Genomic DNA, 19037 nt, shown 5'->3' on the forward strand with positions numbered 1-19037 from the left:
TAGCTTGGCCGTTTCAAAGTCTGAACATTTTCGGATACGGGGCAGTTGGTGTATCAACCCAAAAGTAAAGAATGCCCTCAAGCATGACCCCATGCACAAATATAGTCGCTACATTCGCCATACGGTGACCAAGCGAAACATTTCTGGACAGGGTTCAAGCTCGTTTAAATGATGAAAATTCAAGGGTTTTTAAGAACTTTATGTCAATGAGAATGACCCTTTCAATACAGTCAAGAATTTTCACCACAGTACCAAGCGGAAGTGGCGCGTTGACCCTGTTGAGCGCAGCTATTTTTGTTTTTTCGACCAGTGTTGCCAGAACACGGAGTGTTTTATGGAGTTGTGAACCCCGAGCTTCGAGGTACAGTTCCGGGCCACACAACGAGTTGCGAAGGTGGCAGTTAGGCACGGCCTGATTGCATTCCCTCTGTGAAGAATACTCTTTATCACTTCAATAGAGTTGTTTCTCTCTTGGCTCGGCTCGAATAGCGTCGTATGCAATGCACCACGATGGTGCTTTCAATGGGAGAACCTGTAGTAGTTAACTTTGTTTTGAAGGTCGGCATACACTATTTGGTGCAGGTTGGGCGCAGACTCCTTTGAAGAAGTGTAGCAGCCAATGCACTTGGTCGCAGTTGGCGCAGCAAAAGCACCCCTTTAAACCTGATTTGATTGATTTGTGGGGTTTAACGTCCCAAAACCACCATATGATTATGGAAGACGCCGTAGTGGAGGGCTCCGGAAATTTTGACACCCCTTTAAACCTTGCACCAAGAGCTCTTTCAACCAAGGTTTGCCATCTTTGCCTGGATTTACACTCAAATCTCATTATAGCAATGTTGCATGTTAAAGCAAAAGGAAATCATTATATCCGAAAATTCAATACAGATATATTTCTAACACTAAACTGCAAGACAATTCTTAATTTACTTGGTGTGACCGATAGTTTGTTATATCCAGGTTTTTAATGTATATGTAGCAAGGCTGTAGCTGAGAGCCGCCAAGCATTCAAGGCATAACTTGTGGTAGGAATCGGTTGATTTGATTGATATGTGGTGTTTAACGTCCCGAAACCACCATATGATTATGAGAGACGCCGTAGTGGAGGGCTCCGGAAATTTTTACCACTTGGGCTTCTTTAACGTGCACCCAAATATGAGCACACGGGCCTACAGAATTTTCGCCTCCATCGAAAATGCAGCCACCGCAGCCGGGATTTGATCCTGTGACCTGCGGGTCAGCAGCCGAGTACCTTCACCACTAGACCACCACAGTGGGGCTTGTGGTAGGAATCGCTACGAGCATGCACCTGTGGATAGCATATAAATGTTCCTTCGTACGAGTGTATACCTGTCAAGAATAAGTTCATAATGTAATCTTGCGCGCGTCACCATCACAGAAAACTTTGCAAGCTTACATTTAAAGGGATAGGCATGCAGAATTGATAGACAGTCATGTTACCATGACCCCTACATGATTAAAATGCGATAATAACTGCGCCATCGACCTCTTGACTTTTACAGTGCCGTGGTAATTCCATGGCATCAGGTGCGCAGAGATGGATCTACATTGGACACAAGATGTGCATCTATACCTTGCACCGGGCATACATCTACACCTAGCACCAGACTTGCACCTGCACTTGGCACTAGACGTGCATCCTCACCCGACACCAGATGTGCATCTACACCTGACACCAGAGGTGCATCTATAACTGGCACCAGACGTGCATCTAAACATGACACCAGACATGCATCTACAGCTAGCACCAAACGCACACCCAACCTGGCAATGTCGTGTCGGAAACACATTTTAAGCAGCGGTCATCCTAAGAAATGAGCAGAGAACCACGTCCATTTGCGGGGTAATCAGCAGAGGAACCATTTGCAGGGGTAATCAAGCAAGAACGAGGAGCAATTTTCTAAAATCTTTCGATGGCACTGAAACAATCACAGTACCTGCGTCCACGTGTTTCTGGTGAAACGACAACCTCCTTGTCGTCCCAGATGTCGTCGTCGCTGTCCGCGTCGTCCAACGTCTGAGCCTTTTCTCGGCAGATGCGCTCAAAGAGGTCAGCTTGGCTTTGCTTCAAGAGAGATACAGAAAAAAAAAAACAATTCTATATATCCAATTTGAGTAAGTATCAGTGAAGCTCACCTGCTTCTAGCCACTGGAATCTGTTGCAATAGGGAATTCAATTTAAGACTGTTCAAACTGCTATCTGTTTGCATAAACAAGCTAAAGTCACTATAAGTTGGTAGGGCATAAGCTAGAGATGCTAAACTTAAAGCAACCACTCAACTCATTAAGCACATAGATAACCAGCTTCAAAATTATCTGGCCCGTTCCTCCTCGATGGTAGCATTCAGCATTTATTCTTATTTACTTGGTCCTACCTCCTACCAATGCAGCAGCAGTTTAAATTGAAAAACCTCTTGCACTAAAATTTTTTCAGGTGGTCTTGAATATGAAGGAACAAATATGAGGAGACATACCAACAATAAAATTGCATGTTATGAACTGCTACTCCGATAAAGCAATTAGCATGATTAATGGAAGACACAGTCATCATGGCACATTGCATCGGTTATGTCTGCAAAAACAGCGGTTCGTAGACACAACAATAACACAACAATGTTGATATTAACAATGTCACTTTCATGTCGTACGTGCGCTAACATAGCTCTACAGTAACTCTAGTACTTTCGCTGAGGAGACCACAGAGACCTCTAAAAAGCACATTGCTTACCATGTTGACCTCGGGTGGAAGCTGAAAGTTTGCCCTAGCCAATTGGTCGAGCTGGCCACTGTAATTGAGACAAACAGGGCAAACGTGAAGCCTAAGATGCGACCACAGGATCATTTTTTTTTCTTCATAACACTGTATTAGAGTACTGACACTACAGTAGACTTCCATTAAACAAAACTCTTAAATAAAACTGCTGTTTAAATGGAACAACTGCCACTAATATGTTTGGTTTCGTACTTGAATATTGTACCCCTTTTTATCTCTCAGTAAACAAAACTCCTCTTAAAGAAAACACATTTTCCTGGTCCCTTCAGCGCCCCTCCGCGGTAGTCTAATAGCTAAGGTACTCGGCTGGTAACCCGCAGGTCGCGAGCTGCATTTTCGGCGGAGGCGAAAATGCTGTAGGCTTGTGTGCTCAGATTTGGGTGCATGTTAAAGAACCTCACGTGGTTCACTACAGCGTCTATCATAATCATATGGTGGTTTTGGGACATTAAACCCCACATATTAATGAATCAATCTGGTCCCTTCAGGTTTCGCTTAAAAGGAGTCTACTGTATTTTGAGGCACCCCAAAAGGGACATACTTCGTTTCTATGATGTACACCGTCAACGCTCTGAATAACCCGGAGCCAAAAAACACGTACACACTATTTTACTACGATTATAAAGTTCGTCTCCCCACCATGTTCAAGCCCGTACCAGCACAATAGACATTATCACAACAATCTAACACAGTTTTCTCGGTTTGCGAAATTTGAGTCCTGCATGCTGCCTAAATCACAGAAATGGCAGTCAGTCTCTCTGGATGACAATCAAGTCATCATTGTTTACGTGAACCATGTGCGACTGACAGCTAACAGGCGGCGGTTGCCAGTATGTTGAGAGTTAAATTTTCCCCGCGATGCCAGACCTCTGTTGAGACATCAGTGTGTCGCCACCCTCTCGATTTTGAAACGAAAATTTTTTTTCTAAGGCAGTGGTAATCAAAATATAATTAACGCATTATATAATCAATGCATTCCAAAGCACTACTACGCTCATTTTAGAGTTCTCTGCGTCCGTGTTTTTATTAAAGCAACAACTCGAAAATATTTAAAATTTGTGACAGCACTCTTTTAAGGCTCTTTTGAAGCTTTTACGCATAAAATTGTACAGATCAAGCCTAGACACCACACCTGTGAAGCCGATTAAAAAAGCCCTGCGACGCAAATCAAGCGTGTTATTTTCGTCACTTCTTCTCAAACTATGGAATGCACCACTATTGTCACTCGAGTGGCAATGCCAAATGCAAAGCTGTTATAGGTTTATTTCTATGAAGAAACCACACTGTTCTCAGACTGAAGCGAGGCTTAGAAAAAAGAATGAAATGAAATGAAAAACACGAATGAAATGATATGCATTGGCATCGAAAAAGGCATCGTTCCGCACAGCTGTGTGAAAAAAACCATGAACTGAGTGACTGGGCTTCAGCTTCGGATCGTCTACGACTTAAAAGCAAGCCAGTGGCAAAAGCAGGGCCAACACCTCCTCTAGAAATATGCCAGCGACTTCAGGCGAAAAGCTGGTTCCTGGCCTTCTCGAGTTCTCTCCTCCTCCACTGCCCAAACAGTGTCGGCGTTGAGCGCTCGCTGCGGCAGCCGTTTTAAACCTTGCCGCCTCTGAGATTAAAGCAATGTCACTTCCGAACCGAGTGGAAGTAGCAGTGTTGGCTGCGAGCGCTCTTTGCGGAGAAAGTACTGAACTACAAGGAATTTCCCGTCCCCATAGAAAAAGCATGCGATGTCGCAGGCATCTTTCTAGAAATGTTGGCAGGGCAGTCTCATTGCCATCACTATCGAGCAATGTACAAGCTGCCCCCATCACGAAATGAATGCCTGCGCGTGCACGAGCGACTGTGCCTTGTAGGACAAAGCACGTATTGAGGAGTGGGGTGTTGAGAGCACCCTTAGCGCGTTCTTTATTGTGATGCAGAGAACACGCTGATATCCCCCACCCCGAGATCAGCGTGCCATCAGTGGTAAATGGTGTACATAAGCAGCACGCCATTAGTATGCTGAAGGATGTGCGCTGTTGTGGTTGAGCGGTTAATGCCGCATGCTGTGGAGCGATAGGTCGCTCATTCGCTTCAGAAAACGTTTTACTGAATTATTGTTCTTAGCAATAAGGGATATGCTGAAAAAAATTTCAAAAAAGTTATGGTATGATGAACATTCACAAGTTAAGTTCTAGCTTTAAATTTACTCCCTCACAAATGTTCAACATATGATAACTTTTGTTCAAACGGGTTTAGAACTTTTTTTCATTGCACACACTTCCGATTCTAGATTATTGCGATACGCTGATAAATTTTTTAAAAGAAACATTTAGTTTCTTACAAGGCACACGAAATATTTTATATTTGAAAATATAATAGTTTTTTCATTCCATAATACAGACTATATTAGAAAAATAATTGCATACTTGAAATTAGAATACAAATATACATGAACTCTATTTTTTCATCAAAATTAATTGCAAACCGAGGAAAGTTTATTAAGAGCAATGGCATCCCTTCGAACCGGTGCCATCTTAAGTCTAATTCCTTAATACAAAAAAAAAAAACTTGCTTTCATTTTTTTTTTGCTGTTTGCTAATGATTGTACTCCATATTTCACGCGTGCTTTTTCGCATTAATTCTGGTATGACGAGAATAATGACAGTGGAGAGGGAAACCACCACTTAGAAGAATAGAAAAAAACAAGAAACAAAAAAAACACACTAGCTTTGGGACCAGCCTTGGCGTCTCTCGTAATCATATGATGGTTTTGAGACGTTAAACCCCACATATCAATTAATCAATTGGGACCAGCCGAACAGTCACCCCCTGAAGAAGATACTGAAGTGGTCTCGAAACATAGGGCCAGTTTTTAGTTTTAATCTTAAAAACTACACACTAAACATGGCTGGACAGTTCGTTCGTATAACTTTACACAGCCGGACATATCTCCGTGAAATGTGTTCAACTTTAAATTCAGCAGAGTTGTAGCACGTCAAGAACAGTGCTACAACACTGCCGTTAACCGAGAGACAAGTGGGAAAATGTTCAGGCACTTACACAAGGTTTTCATCAGCCTCGACAAACTCGTCGTCGTTGAAGCCGAACTGCTCGACGAAGTTGCTGGTCACCTGCTCCATCTGGTAATCAGAAAAGGCCTACGGCCATGTTCGCATCGACGTCACAAGGTCACGCACCACATTCACACTCGAGACAAGCACAAGGAGCACACCGCCACAACTCGACTACCACACAACTACGGGGAGGAGATGACTGCCAAGGGACGAGTGCAGCAAGTTAGTCAAGAACAAAAGCAGAGTGAAAGAATAATAATGGTAAAAACTTGACTTAACAAGGAGCAGGAGGTAAAATAAAATGCCACAATCCGACAGCTCAGTCACACATGCGGGTACATGCGGTATGTCTTACAGAGTGCACATGGGTGCGTCACGTGATGGCGTGGACTTTTCTCTTTTTCATGAAATGACATAGCCTAGCTATGATACAACTATTCTATTCACTCTATTCTATTACACTGTTACTAGTTACTCTTCAGGACTGGTTGATGCAAATACCTCCCCCTCCCTTCTTTTTTTTCCAACAATGTAGAGAGTTGTGACCGTGGTTGCCCAGCAACAGTGGCTCTGCCGCAAGCTGCCATCGAGCCACATACCACATGCGGAAGGTTTACAGATAAATTACTCCCAGCAAGAACCGTGAAGAGACTGCTTCGATCTCACTTGGGCATTTGGCCATAAGGTTTTCTTCACTTCATCTTATACACAAGTTTATGATAACTAACCTTCAGCTTTACCTACAGTCTAGGACTTGGCCACCGATTTGTTTTAAGACTCGTGGTCCCATCTTCAGTTGCACAATTCATGACGAATTTTTTTGACTGCATAATAAGACGCCAAAGTTTGCAATGATAGATCGATGGGCAAGGCTCACAAAGTGCCAGCCATGACACATTTTCACTGCACGCAATGGCTTGCAGTGTTTGCAGTACGCAAAGGCACGGTGTAAGCAAAATAATTTAGGTGTGGACACTCTCCGCCCTCCGCAACGGAGACCATGTCTAGGCTTTAGCACATGCAATGACTGCAGTATCATGCCACTGGAGTGAAGGGGTGCTGCGACATCCTTGTCAATAGTAATTACAGCAGGAAATGCATGCTGCATTTTTCGCGATGAAAAAATTCTACGTGCGGCGAACGCTACCGCTGCATTCACCGTATGGTGGCTAGATCCACGGTGTTCTCCCTTACACTTGTGCATGATGCCTTTGCAGATGTTGCATATGCAACTCGCAATCTATAGTACATGTGCCGGCCGCAATTACAAGGGGAAGCTCTGCAACATGGAGGCATGGAGGAACAGAAAGTGCCATGCTTTTTCTAGGAACGGGAAGGAGCAGAGTGTCCACACGTATATTATTTTTTCTTACAACGTTGCAGACGTAAGGCTTTTGAGATCAGCACCCATTCTCTAAACCAGTTGCCCACTGCTATTGCAGTATGAAAAAGTAAGGCTTATGGGAGTCCCTCTCAGTCTTAGGAGGCCACCACTATCAAAGTGTCAAGAGGATGAACAGTTACCCACGATATGACAAATTTTTGGCAATACAAAACATGGTACTACAAAGATACTACTGATCTGGTGCAATATGGAACTGAACAAAGGGAAATACATAGAAAAGTTTCACTTAGAAATAAAATTTGCAGACAATGCAGTAACATGCTGTGCCAGTTTGAAAAGCATTCCTCAACATGCCCCATTCAGTGCGGGTATTATTAGCCAAGATAATCCAGTACACAATGACAGCTGCCCAGTCACAGTCACAAATGAATGATTGACACAATTCACAACGTGCAGCACGGACAACACTAAAATCGGAACAAGGAAAAAAAAAAAAGATGCCAGGTGAGGTGGGCAGACAGACAGTCATCAGGCACAGAGTTTCACACAAAAATTACTAGAAGGAAGTCTGGTGCCAATACAAATTCAAAAACCTGCATTGCTGCCGTAACGTTGAAGCAATGTCTGGAACATCGAGGAGACAAAACCCCAATGTTTCTTTTACAAGTGATGCTACTAGGGAAATGTACAGCTGTGAAGGTGGTGTGAAAATATTGCGAAAGCTATGGCAGAAACGTGGAAGTGTAATATTAAACTTGGCTTTGATGCTGTGGTATATCAATAAATCTATAAATAACAATTTATTGGCTTCGTTGAAGTGAGCGTAAGGTCCAGTTGTTTGTTCTTAGTTTAAGGAGTATTCTAGTTCTTATAACAAACCCTAAAACAATATTGTTTATGCTAAGCAAATGTTCGCTGACAACTAAAGATAACATACTGGAAGCATGAAGTCTTGCTAAGTAATATTAACGCTGCAGGCAACAAAAAATGTATTTTTACAAGCACATACTGAATACATGTCGATTGATGTCATACATATTTGCTCTATAAATGTTTAGGTCATATCCAATAATTCATAGCCTATGTGTATTATGTCTATTTTATTATCTCTATGCACCCGAAGTATAAAGTAAAAAAAAAAATGTTGCAAATGCTTTAGCTGTCTAAACATTTGCACAAAGTTTATGCGTGCCAATGAAACAATTATGACAAAATGTTAACCCAGTGGCTAAGACAGGATCTTAATACATATAATGGTCAAATCACAAATGATAGCAGAAGCTCATGCTATCGCCTTAGTGCTAACGGATGACCTTGCTTGGTTCTGTTCTTAGAAACAGAACACTGCCTACAGAACCATAGGGCTCCACTTAACCGTCCCAAATTTTAGTGGTGAAATTCCTTAGGATTGGAAAAAGAAATAATGCTTGAGACAGTTTACAGAATTAATTTTTTCAGAAGCAAATAGCGCTTTAGCACATGGCATACTGTGCAACCATACCAGGTGGTTAATGGCGCATGATCTCGCATCGCCCGATTTGTAAAGACCATGAAGATTTTCTCACAAGCTTATTCAATTTTAGAGCTGTGCAGATTTATCTAGCAAGGGGTGCAATTAAGGCCATACTAATTGAGACTGTGCTATTGAAGAAAACAATAAGACCAATCTGATTAAGATTTTGCTAATTATAGATATGCTAACTGTAACCTTGGTAATTAGGGCACTGCTAATAGGGACCTTGCTCTTCCTTTTGGTAGTGTCTGTTTTGCTCTGGTGGCACTAGTGCAAACCTGCCTCAATTTTTCGTGAAGGTGTGCACGTTTGAAGAATCGTAAAATAAGTTCAAATTCCAAAACATTAAAACTTCGTGTGACCTTGCAGGTGTGCTGCACTGATTCAGTGTTTTCGTTTAGGAAAAAAAAAACAACTGCTAAACTGCTTCATGCCATGGCACACGTGCGAAAGCTTTTTCTGCTTCCCAGTATCTTTCTGTTCAATGCCATAGCGAGTTGCACAAGTATACCAGTCCCCACACGCATACTACCACAACCTTTACCAAGCTGTCATGATGTGAGTGATGGCAAAAAGTCTTTGTTGGAGTCTAGCAATTCTGGAGAACTGCAGTGCACAGGCAATGCACCTGTAGGCCTTGACAGACAATGTAACCCTATCATTAGCATGGTGGTTTGACAGTCTCTGCACCAGAGCACCCTCTAGTAGTCTCCATAAGAAACTCCGGTTGTAGAAAGAGCCAGAGAGGAGAGATGCATGAGAGGAAAGAAAGAGAGAAAGGAGGCCTATCTCACCTGCTGCACAGACCTCGGGAAAACCTGCGTTGTGGGAAGTGAGGAAGAAGGAGGGTTAGCAAACAGAATCATGAACCCCTCGTGGGGGAAAAATAAAGCACCCAGAGCCCTTAGTGAGAGGTGAAGGTTGTCTGTAACGGGCAAACAAAGCCAGTTGAGTCGCATGACATATTTAAGGCTAGTCACAAAATGAGAGCAAAGCACAGACACCGCAGAGCTAAAAGAGAGAAACCAACCTAAGAGCCCTAAGGACAAGACACATGACACAACTCGTGATGAAAAAAATATCTGCATTATTCTAGAAGTTCTGTCACGACAAAAAAAAAAAAAAAACTATGTTTACACACCTAGAAAGATCTTCTGACAAAAATTCTAAAATGTTGAAGCACAAAGAAAGGCACGAGACCTCCGGTCACATGTGACAGAAATTTACTTTCCTTAAGCACCTGTGACACACCTTAAGATGTCGTGTCACAGGTACTAGTCACACCCACGTCTAGTTGCATACAAGTTGCATACTGGAGCCCAAGGTGAGGGTGTAGGTGTAAGTTGTATCAAGTCACACAGACACTCTCATTATTTTAGATGTTGTGTCAGGGGGCCAGTCATGCACATTCGAAAAGATTTTATACGGGTGAAAAAAAGTTGTGTCACAAGTGACAGAGAAGCGAGGCTTGGTCACGGATGAAAAAGTGCCCCTCAAATGACTGGTACTTAAACATGATGATTCATTAGATGGTTGCAATCTTTTTTAATGTTACAATGAAGTTGTCACAGCAGCGATTGTAAGCGAGGATGAAAGAAATGCTTTAACACCCAGAAAAACCCTAAGAGCACTAATGTTCATCAAAGGATGAATGTTAACTAAATAGTTTTCCTTATCTTGGAAAGGCCCATTCACATAAAGCGAAGCGTGGAAGCATCAAATAAGATATTTGCTGGATTTAATGAAAGAAGAAAAGCCGCAGCAAACAGTTTCGGTCCTCAAAAGCTTAAAATGTGTTTCCACCTTGAATGACAGATTTACGCTGTCATACTGCTACCAGCTGAAGATGCATTTTATGTGCTCACCAGTAAGCTGTCACACAACACACTTTCCTTTCCTCAATAACGCCATTCTGTCACGACATAACTGTTATTAGTTCTCACAAGATAGTATACACGCAGTGCAATTAATGACATAAGGCAGTACTGGGCAGCGGGGATAGAACTACCCATTCTTTGCAGCTGTGTCATTCCTGGTAAAATGAAAAGCTTTCCTTTCTTTAAAAATATTAGGTTTACTCCTCTCACGAGAATTCCTTTTAAATTACAGGTAAACAATAGATAATAACCACCAAGAAATCTTTTTTCTTGCCGTTTAAAACTGCAGAATTTCTTTATCTCAGATCATATAGATGTGTTTGCTGTAATAAGGTTTGCTGAAATAACTACAGGTCCACATTGACATTCCCTTTCTTGCAAAGATCATTCTAGAAAGATATGCCTAGAATGGTCAATTTCGACAGGACAAAACCTGCAGATGCACTCTGCATTCACAACTTTGTCAGAATCGCTAGGCTGTAATACCTTTCCCAACAGTTGTATAACTTGTTGGTTACCTTACACTGTGCCAGAAACCTTTGAATGGAAACAAAGTGTGATTTAAGAGGTTGGATAACGAATAGAGTCGCTCAGACAAGTTGACCTACGTTTTGATAGGTGAACCTACCTTTGTCAACGGTGTCTTGTCATCCTTGGCATGTTAGTTAGGTTAGTCGTGGATGTCACATCATGCGGTGTCATTCAATCGCGGCCTTGCATGACACCATCAAGTAAACTTTTTGAGAGCTAGCACAGCAAACATAAGTCCACCTAACTAAATCTTGCCCAGTCTGTCTACTCCAGTTGCTTTGCAGCATCTGACACTAGGGTTACACACAACTGAAGTCTAATAAAATGCAGACAGGCTGGCTCCTCTTTCACCCTATCAAGAGTTCACCTTTTTAGATTAGAGCCAATAGTTAATCATGTCGTGCGAATTCCAAATACATCATAGAAAATAATGCAGGAGCTGTAAAAGAGCGGCACCGCATGCCACAAGTCCACAGCTTTAATCACGGATACCTGACGGCGGGTTGGTGCTGGCAGACAGTCGCGGCGACTGAACCAGTCCGTGCACTTCCTACAACACTGCCAACAGGACTGCGCCCCGATCGGAATACGATCCCCGGCTGAAACAAATCTCTACGCACCTGCTGGAGTGCCGCCTCTTGGTGGAAGCTGACGTCGCGAAGGTCAATGCATTCGTCTTCGTCGGTGCTGGACACATTAGGCATTCCGCCGGCCTGGAACAACGCCATCAAGGATCGTTATTCCCTTTCCATGCTGATTATCACTCAAGTTTTACACTTCAAAGCCACAATACAATTAAAAGTGCAAGCCATAGTAGGAGACTAAGGATCCATTTCATACCACTTTGAGTGTTTCAAGGTGCACATAAATTTAGAGGTTTTGATTAATAAATTATACTTTGAAAACACTAATGTCGTTAAACTCACCAATGTACAATATAGGTTTATTAATAAAGGAAAGCAAGGTTGTTGCACTCTTAAATTTGTGTACGAAATTTGCGTACGTTGAGCCTATGGTCCTCTTAGAGGACACTGTAGTTCATTTTTACTGCTTACTAGACACCATCGTTTTTACTGCTTACTAGACACCATCATTTTTCCTGCTACTAGACACCATCGAAATCCATGACGTCAAAACGTCTGGTGTGCGAATTTTAAGGTGGCGTCACCACCGAATTTTCCTTGCGGAAATTATGAAAACAAAAAGGATTTTATGATTATGGCTATCAAGCACCAGTCTAATTTGATGGTCACGGAAAAATCCAATATACTGGACAGTCATGCAGCTTGAAAATGAGAATACGTATTCAATCTCCCGACGCAGCTTCAATGCCATGAAGTACAGCTGACGCACATCAATGCACAGTAATAATTCTGGCGATTTGCAAACAGACGCTGTTGAACGGAGAGAGCGTGCCCATCATTTTAGGTTAAGCTTAAGCATCACACTGTCAGATGAAATCAACATCAGCCAACGTGCATCCAATTTCATCCAACTCACCAACGATACGGTGTTTTTCTTGTTTACTTCCACAAGAGCTTCCGTTGTAAAGGTTTTCCAGCGCCCCTGCAAGTCCTCGGGAAGGTCTGAAGGGGAACAAGCAGACATCTTTGGTGGCACTAATTCTACAACTACCCGAGTACTCGCGACAAAATAAAACGCGAAAATTCTTTGGGACAGCTAGAATGAAACCACGGAGCTGCTGCTGTTAACAGTGCTCGACCAACATACGTGTTTTTTGCTGCCATAAAACTCTCGTTAATTCGGTCACTTCTGGCTGGAACACAGTCAATTTGAACGATTCTTGGACGTGCCGGGCGCAAAGCACAGCAAACGTGTGACGCAAAGAACGAAAATAATGTCCGCGGACAACCGAAATGGTCATGGGTCTTCAGATAGCAGGGTTGTTGTAAGCACATTGTTGGTACATCATGCGATGAGGGTACCGTGCACACAGGGGACCTGAGCCATGTTCAAAATGTGAACGGCGTTTCAAATAATGAAAATTGCAGCTTTTGCATGGCTCCTATGCAAAATATTTACTGGTTTTACGTATCCCTTTAGAAGATGAAAGTGCAGAAGTGTAAAAGACCTTTATATATCGTTTCCTCCATACGTTCGAAAAATCAGCATTCGGCTAATTCAGACAGTTTTCCCACTCCCGTGACAACCAAATTATTTAGCTTTTATTGTAGTACAATAATTATCAAACAAATAAAATTCATTGTAGTGGACAAAAAAAAAGAGACCTCTGAAAGAGAAGCATTTCTGGAGCTGGGACATCTGACACACTATTGGGCGGTGCTGTCCTGCCAATGCAATTCTGTTGGCACTAATAATAATTGTTGGGGTTTGAATGTCCCCAAAACCACTAGATGATTACGAGAGACTGCGCTGTGCAAAGCTCTGGAAATTTCGACCACTTGGGGTTTTTCAACGTGACCTAACACTATGTAGGCACTATAGAGCAGACCCTCAGTAGAAGGATATCCCTGAAACAGAACTGCTGCATGGAATAAATGGCTCTAATATGATTGGTTTCGTACTTAGATTCAGCAACTCTGCTTACATCTAGGTGAACAGAAACACTCTAAACAAAAAATATTGCACTGGTTTCTTCATGCCAAATTTAACGAGAACCTACTGTAATAAAAAGCACAGCACAGTCACAGGGAAAGCTCGAAGAGTGGCCTTTGAGAGCCTTTTCTAGACACTCTTTGGGTAACTGCTACAAGCACACTTGCAGAGTACCCACTACACCATAAAGAATCGCCGGCGTGCTATCTTTCATCATTTTTCGGAGAAGCATGGTATTCACTACGCACTTGCAAGAAATTTTTTTCAAATTTTTTATGCAGTGCCTGATGACGAAATATTGTGCCTGAAGTGGGTATGCGCCACACCTAATAAATGATCAAGAACGAGCTTTTGTAAAGGCTTGGAGCCCTGGACGACCCACTCGTTACACAATTCGCATTGTGTGATGCCTGGTTGTCGCTCTGCTATTCTAAAACGCTTAATTACTCATCTTAATGCGATTCCTTTCCCGAATCCTAGTCTGCCTAAGGTAAGTTTGCAACGAGGTTTCAAGCACTAGCATGGCTCTGTGGTAAAATGGCGGGGGTCGGCTTCGAATCCCGCTGTTTCAGTGATGTTTTTATTCACCAAGTTTTTTTTTCTTATTTCATGCGACAGTGGTTACAAACACCGGTGGCGGGCAACTACGGCGCCACACGCGACCTTTGTTGTAGTCTCGGAAGAGCTTTCGCTGTAATATTCGAATGCATAACTTGAACCCAGAAAAGTGAAGAGCACTGCTGCCGACTGATGTCCCGATTTGGGGAACTTTCACAATCAATTTCTTCTCTGCTTCTTAGAAAGCGCACCTTTTAACCTCTCTCGGACGATCTCGGAGTTGTTCCCGCCGTCTGCTGCGGCAACGATGTCATTGACTATTTTCGTCAGGTGACCCATGTATCCGCGCCGATGTTTACCGGGTTCCGATCTGGACAAAAAAAGAATGGGCGTAACTAAGTTTCAATATTACAATCTCAGATGCCGACATGGACTGAAGAGCTGAGGGCAAACCCCCAAAATCACGTGTACGTCAGAAAACTTTCTATATACAGTAAAACCCCGGTGATACGAATCTCGCAGGGTCACCAAAAAATATTCGTATCATCCCAAATTTGTATCACCAGACAACACTGAAAATTAGTATGCAACAAAAGGAAGCTGGCATACATTTTGATTTATCGTTTCCCAGGGCCACGTCAATGCCACTGCAATGTCACCTCTGAATGACTGCCGGTAAAGATTTTTGATGGCAGCAATCATACTAGTGCATGTGAATAACGGCACGTGTAATTAATGAACCAAATGCGTTGCAATCTGTGACGGCAGTCCCTACCTAATCTTAGAAGCTTTCTCTGCACAAAACCAGAGTATTGCAGCAAATAAGACTTGACAATTTTAATGCCTTAATTATGAAACTGCTGAAAAAAATAGAAATTGTTTTCATTTTTCAGCTTTAAATAATAACACCTAAATCACTCCACAGCAAAATCATTTAAAGTGCACCTTTAGTGCATACTTTTGTGTATGTCGGGAATACTCCACATGCCACAGAAGCAAAGACCTTGCAATAAAAAGTACTTCAGAACTACGCAACATGTCGTGTGCCACGTCTTGAGCACGTACACACCAAATAAACAAAATTATTGAAGGTAGAACTCGTGTCAGTGGGCAAGAAAGAACAAAGAAGTGATTGATTTGCACAGGCTTCGCGCTTACCGCCATCAGCTACAAAACAATTGGTTCTAGCATAAAATACATTATACGATAGCACTGCATTTTTCATGCTGAAAGCTACGTTCGTCGTATTCATACAGTAGTGAACATTGTCAATCAAAAAGCTTATATCACGCATATTTCAGACGCAACATCAGCACGCAAGCATTAGGCAGTGTCTTTTTATTTAAAATATGTATGGATACGTATTTCTGAAGACCCAAGTGTTTATTTACGCTGCACTGACAATGAGACGCTACGAGCGAAAAACGAGGTGTTTCCTATGCTTCACTAAAGAATTCGGGGGCTTTAACTAAAACAACCCGGTGCTGCGACCCACCAGTGGCTCTGCGTTCTAAAAATACATTCGTTTCTTCACATTACTGCCATGGCACCATATCTCAAGCAGCGCTTCCAGACAAAAGACTATCTAACCTTTCGAAGACCTTTGCAACGAAGCCTGAAGATACGCGGTTCAATTTTTCGTCTGTTACCGTATTTACACGATTGTAAGACAACTCGAATGTAAGACGACCCCCCCAAAATCGCATCTCCCAAAAAAAAAAAAAAAAAAAAAAAAAAAAAAAAAAAAAAAAAAAAAAAAAAAACCCCTCACGTAGGAGTTCCGGAAAGCGGCCAGACTTCGGCCCGCGAAAGCCACGGCGCTTGGAGTCGCACGAGAAAATTTCCTCGCGCTGAAGTCGCCACTTCCGCACCACACATTCACCGATTCCGAACTTTCGTCCTCATGTTACGGCACTCATGTCAGACAGAAGTGACTCGAGAGAGCCGGTCGTGGACACAAGCGACAGGAACACGCGGCGACGCGCCCGCTTAGAAAATTGTATCACAAAGAGGAGCTCTTCCGTCAACTACCAATACCCCCCCTACGGCGGCTCTTCCATCGATTACCGGTGCTCCCTCAAGAGCCGTGCGCTCGTCATAAAGGCACTCGTAATGCGCGCAGTAGATGCTAAAAAAAGAAAAGCTTTTGTATAAGCACGCGGAAAACTATGCGCTTTGGGTTGAGCGGGAAACTATTTGAGATGACAATACATATGGTTCGATTTCGATTCTAAGACGACCCCCCAACATTGGATTGTCAAATTTGAAAAAAAGGGTCGTCTTACAATCGTGTAAATACGGTATATCAAGTGTTTCTAATAATCAGGGTACAAAGTATGCATTTTCTTATCAACTCCTTTTTCAATGTAGGTCTACTGGCGTTTCTTAAACCCATTTGCCTCTTATGTCGGTGCCTCCTTTAAAGGGGTTTGACCGTATGTAGCGGGGTCTGCAAACACGAAAACCAACATGAAAACCACATGCCCGTGCTGTCGGTTTTCAGGTTCCCTAGTCACTTTTTTGTTTGCTCCAATCGAACGAACAATCGAACGAACGAAGGAGTTGGCGTGCACGACTCAACTGTTCGAGGTTGTTGGCATCCCAGGCGTCCAGGCATCTCTGCACCAGCGCGCAGCTTCCCAGTAGCTGGTCCAGCAGCGGGTGCACCTTGTTCCCTTCCTGGTCGAGCGAGTGCGCGGAACTAAGCACCGCGCTCACCAAATGTGCCACTTGCGTGTGCAGGAAGCTGTTCCACGAGTACTCGAAAAACAGGTCCTGCATGAAGTCCCAAACAGCTCTTCGAGTAGCGAAGCTAACTGGCCAAGTTGGTGAATCAATCAGTTGGCAGGAACAACGCGAACGTAAAAGCGCGGGACGGAGAAGGAACACAGGATGACACAAGTGCCGGCTAACAACTGTTTGTTTTCCCGTATTTGCCACATATGAATTTGCGTGAACCATCAGCAAGAAAGGAGAGGCGAACAGACGACATTGACAAAGCATCTCATCTTTGTGCCGATGGCGAGCAATCTAAAAGCACAAGCTTTTCGCATGGCAATGTCAGAGATGCCACACACTCACACTTGTTGCCCGCACATGCGATGGTCATTTCTTCGATGATTTCCCTGACCTCTTCTTGCCTGTGTGACGTCTTTGAGGCTATGAACCTTCCATGTGCGAGGAACAGATCTGCGAGGGTGGCATCCCTGGAATTCTCAAGCGAAGAGCTCGTGCTTTTAGATCGCTGGCAATCAGCACAAGGATGAGATGCTTTGCGAATATCGCCTATTCTCCCCTCGTTTTCTATTTCTTGCCAGTGGTTCATGTATATTTATAAAGGGGCAAACGCAGCAAATAAACAGTTGTTAGCCAGCTATCGTGTAGTATGTGTTCCTTCTTGATCCCGTGATTTACGTTTCCCTGTTAATACCAACTACGCGAGACCCACGTGCCACTAGGAAATTTAGGCCGACTATACTCGGCAACAACTTTTTGTGGCAGCAGAGCCAAAGCTACAGGGGCAGAGCTTCTGCACATGTGTTACTGCGCCAAGTAGTTCGTTTTCGTGCGACTTTGGTTTTGGTTTCGCAAGTGCATCCAACGTGTACTTATTCACACGACCACCATGCAATAAATCTTGCACTTATATAAGAGAACATAAATAAAATCATTTTCTTTAAGCTTCTTTAAAGCGGTGAGATTTATTTCACACACAAAAAAAATGTACGGCCGAGCAGGTACTGGGCGATTGAAACAACGCTAAACCAAGAAACCGTTTTTTAAATTTCAGTGCAAACTTGATCGGCATCATTGTTTCCTTCTTTTAGAGACGCAAGAGCTTTTTGGAGACGCTCATGCTATATTTTTACGGGGAGCGAAGGCAACGATGGGAAGCAGAAATCTTGGCACCGATCAGTCATGAGCGGGCGTCCGACGTTCGTAGATCCAAGTGGGTGAAACGCAATCTTCACTCGACCGAGAACCCGGTTTTTTGCACAGTCAACAGGGTAATATTTATGGACGCGTCTGTTACCCAGTCAAAGTGCAAGCAACGACTCCTTTCGTAGACGCCGATGGGAGCGGTATTACGGTATGCGATATTCAGGGTTATCGTATCAACAATGTTAGAAAGCCGAAGCACCGACCCTGCATGCAACGCAATTTAGGAAAAGGGTCATTAGTTTTACGCACAGTTTCCAATCGCACTTTTTCTTCCAAGCAGCTGGTGTTGCTGACGGCTGGCAGGTCGCTGGTGTCATTTTCAAGGTAGCGATAGCGATTAGAGTCCCACCTTCACTGATGATATCTCTCGCACACAAATTTTCGGCCATTGCACATGCCGAAAACGAAATAATTCACAGCGCACCGCTGTCTCCATTTCTCCCTGCTCGATTAATACAGATCACCTAGTGAACAAGCCTCATGCTCGCTCACATGCTTAGATGTGAACTTGCTGCAATCGAGCGACGCCACCATTGTTTACCGGAGCAGGGAAAATGCGAAATGGCACCAGACCACCAGAAAACTAGAAACATCAAAGAACAAAAAACCTACACGAGTGATCCTTAATAATGATAATGCGAACAACCTTGAACATATTATTTACATATTTTTATATTTTCCATTATGCTACACAGCATACAAAAGTTAGCGCTTCTGGACTACATGCAGAATCGTAGTAAGAAAGGGCATGCTTGGGCTTCGTAGCCTTGGCTGTGCTGCGACGGAAAGTTGTTGCCGAGTGTAGTTCTCAGTCAAGGACCAACTCCAGTGAGTA

At 43.1% G+C, this 19037-nt stretch overlaps 1 protein-coding gene across 5 annotated transcripts in view; it reads right to left on the reverse strand.

Moving 5' to 3' along the window:
- LOC119164191 (serine/threonine-protein phosphatase 6 regulatory subunit 3) overlaps positions 1 to 19037 on the reverse strand; it is a 64741-nt gene that overhangs the window by 18134 nt on the left and 27570 nt on the right. For 2 of the 5 annotated variants that reach the window (XM_037416321.2, XM_037416317.2), the window contains exons 11-18: positions 16842 to 17035; positions 14512 to 14630; positions 12626 to 12711; positions 11746 to 11838; positions 9512 to 9535; positions 5846 to 5943; positions 2750 to 2807; positions 1959 to 2086 (exon numbers count right to left, since the gene is read on the reverse strand). In XM_037416321.2, the coding sequence (XP_037272218.2) occupies positions 1959 to 2086; positions 2750 to 2807; positions 5846 to 5943; positions 9512 to 9535; positions 11746 to 11838; positions 12626 to 12711; positions 14512 to 14630; positions 16842 to 17035 (800 nt within the window). The remainder of the gene's footprint in view (positions 1 to 1958; positions 2087 to 2749; positions 2808 to 5845; positions 5944 to 9511; positions 9536 to 11745; positions 11839 to 12625; positions 12712 to 14511; positions 14631 to 16841; positions 17036 to 19037) is intronic. The other 3 variants (XM_037416318.2, XM_037416320.2, XM_037416319.2) reach the window with 3 other exon arrangements.

Source organism: Rhipicephalus microplus, chromosome 8 (genome assembly GCF_043290135.1).
Source record: "Rhipicephalus microplus isolate Deutch F79 chromosome 8, USDA_Rmic, whole genome shotgun sequence".
In the NCBI taxonomy this organism is placed as follows: domain Eukaryota; kingdom Metazoa; phylum Arthropoda; class Arachnida; order Ixodida; family Ixodidae; genus Rhipicephalus; species Rhipicephalus microplus.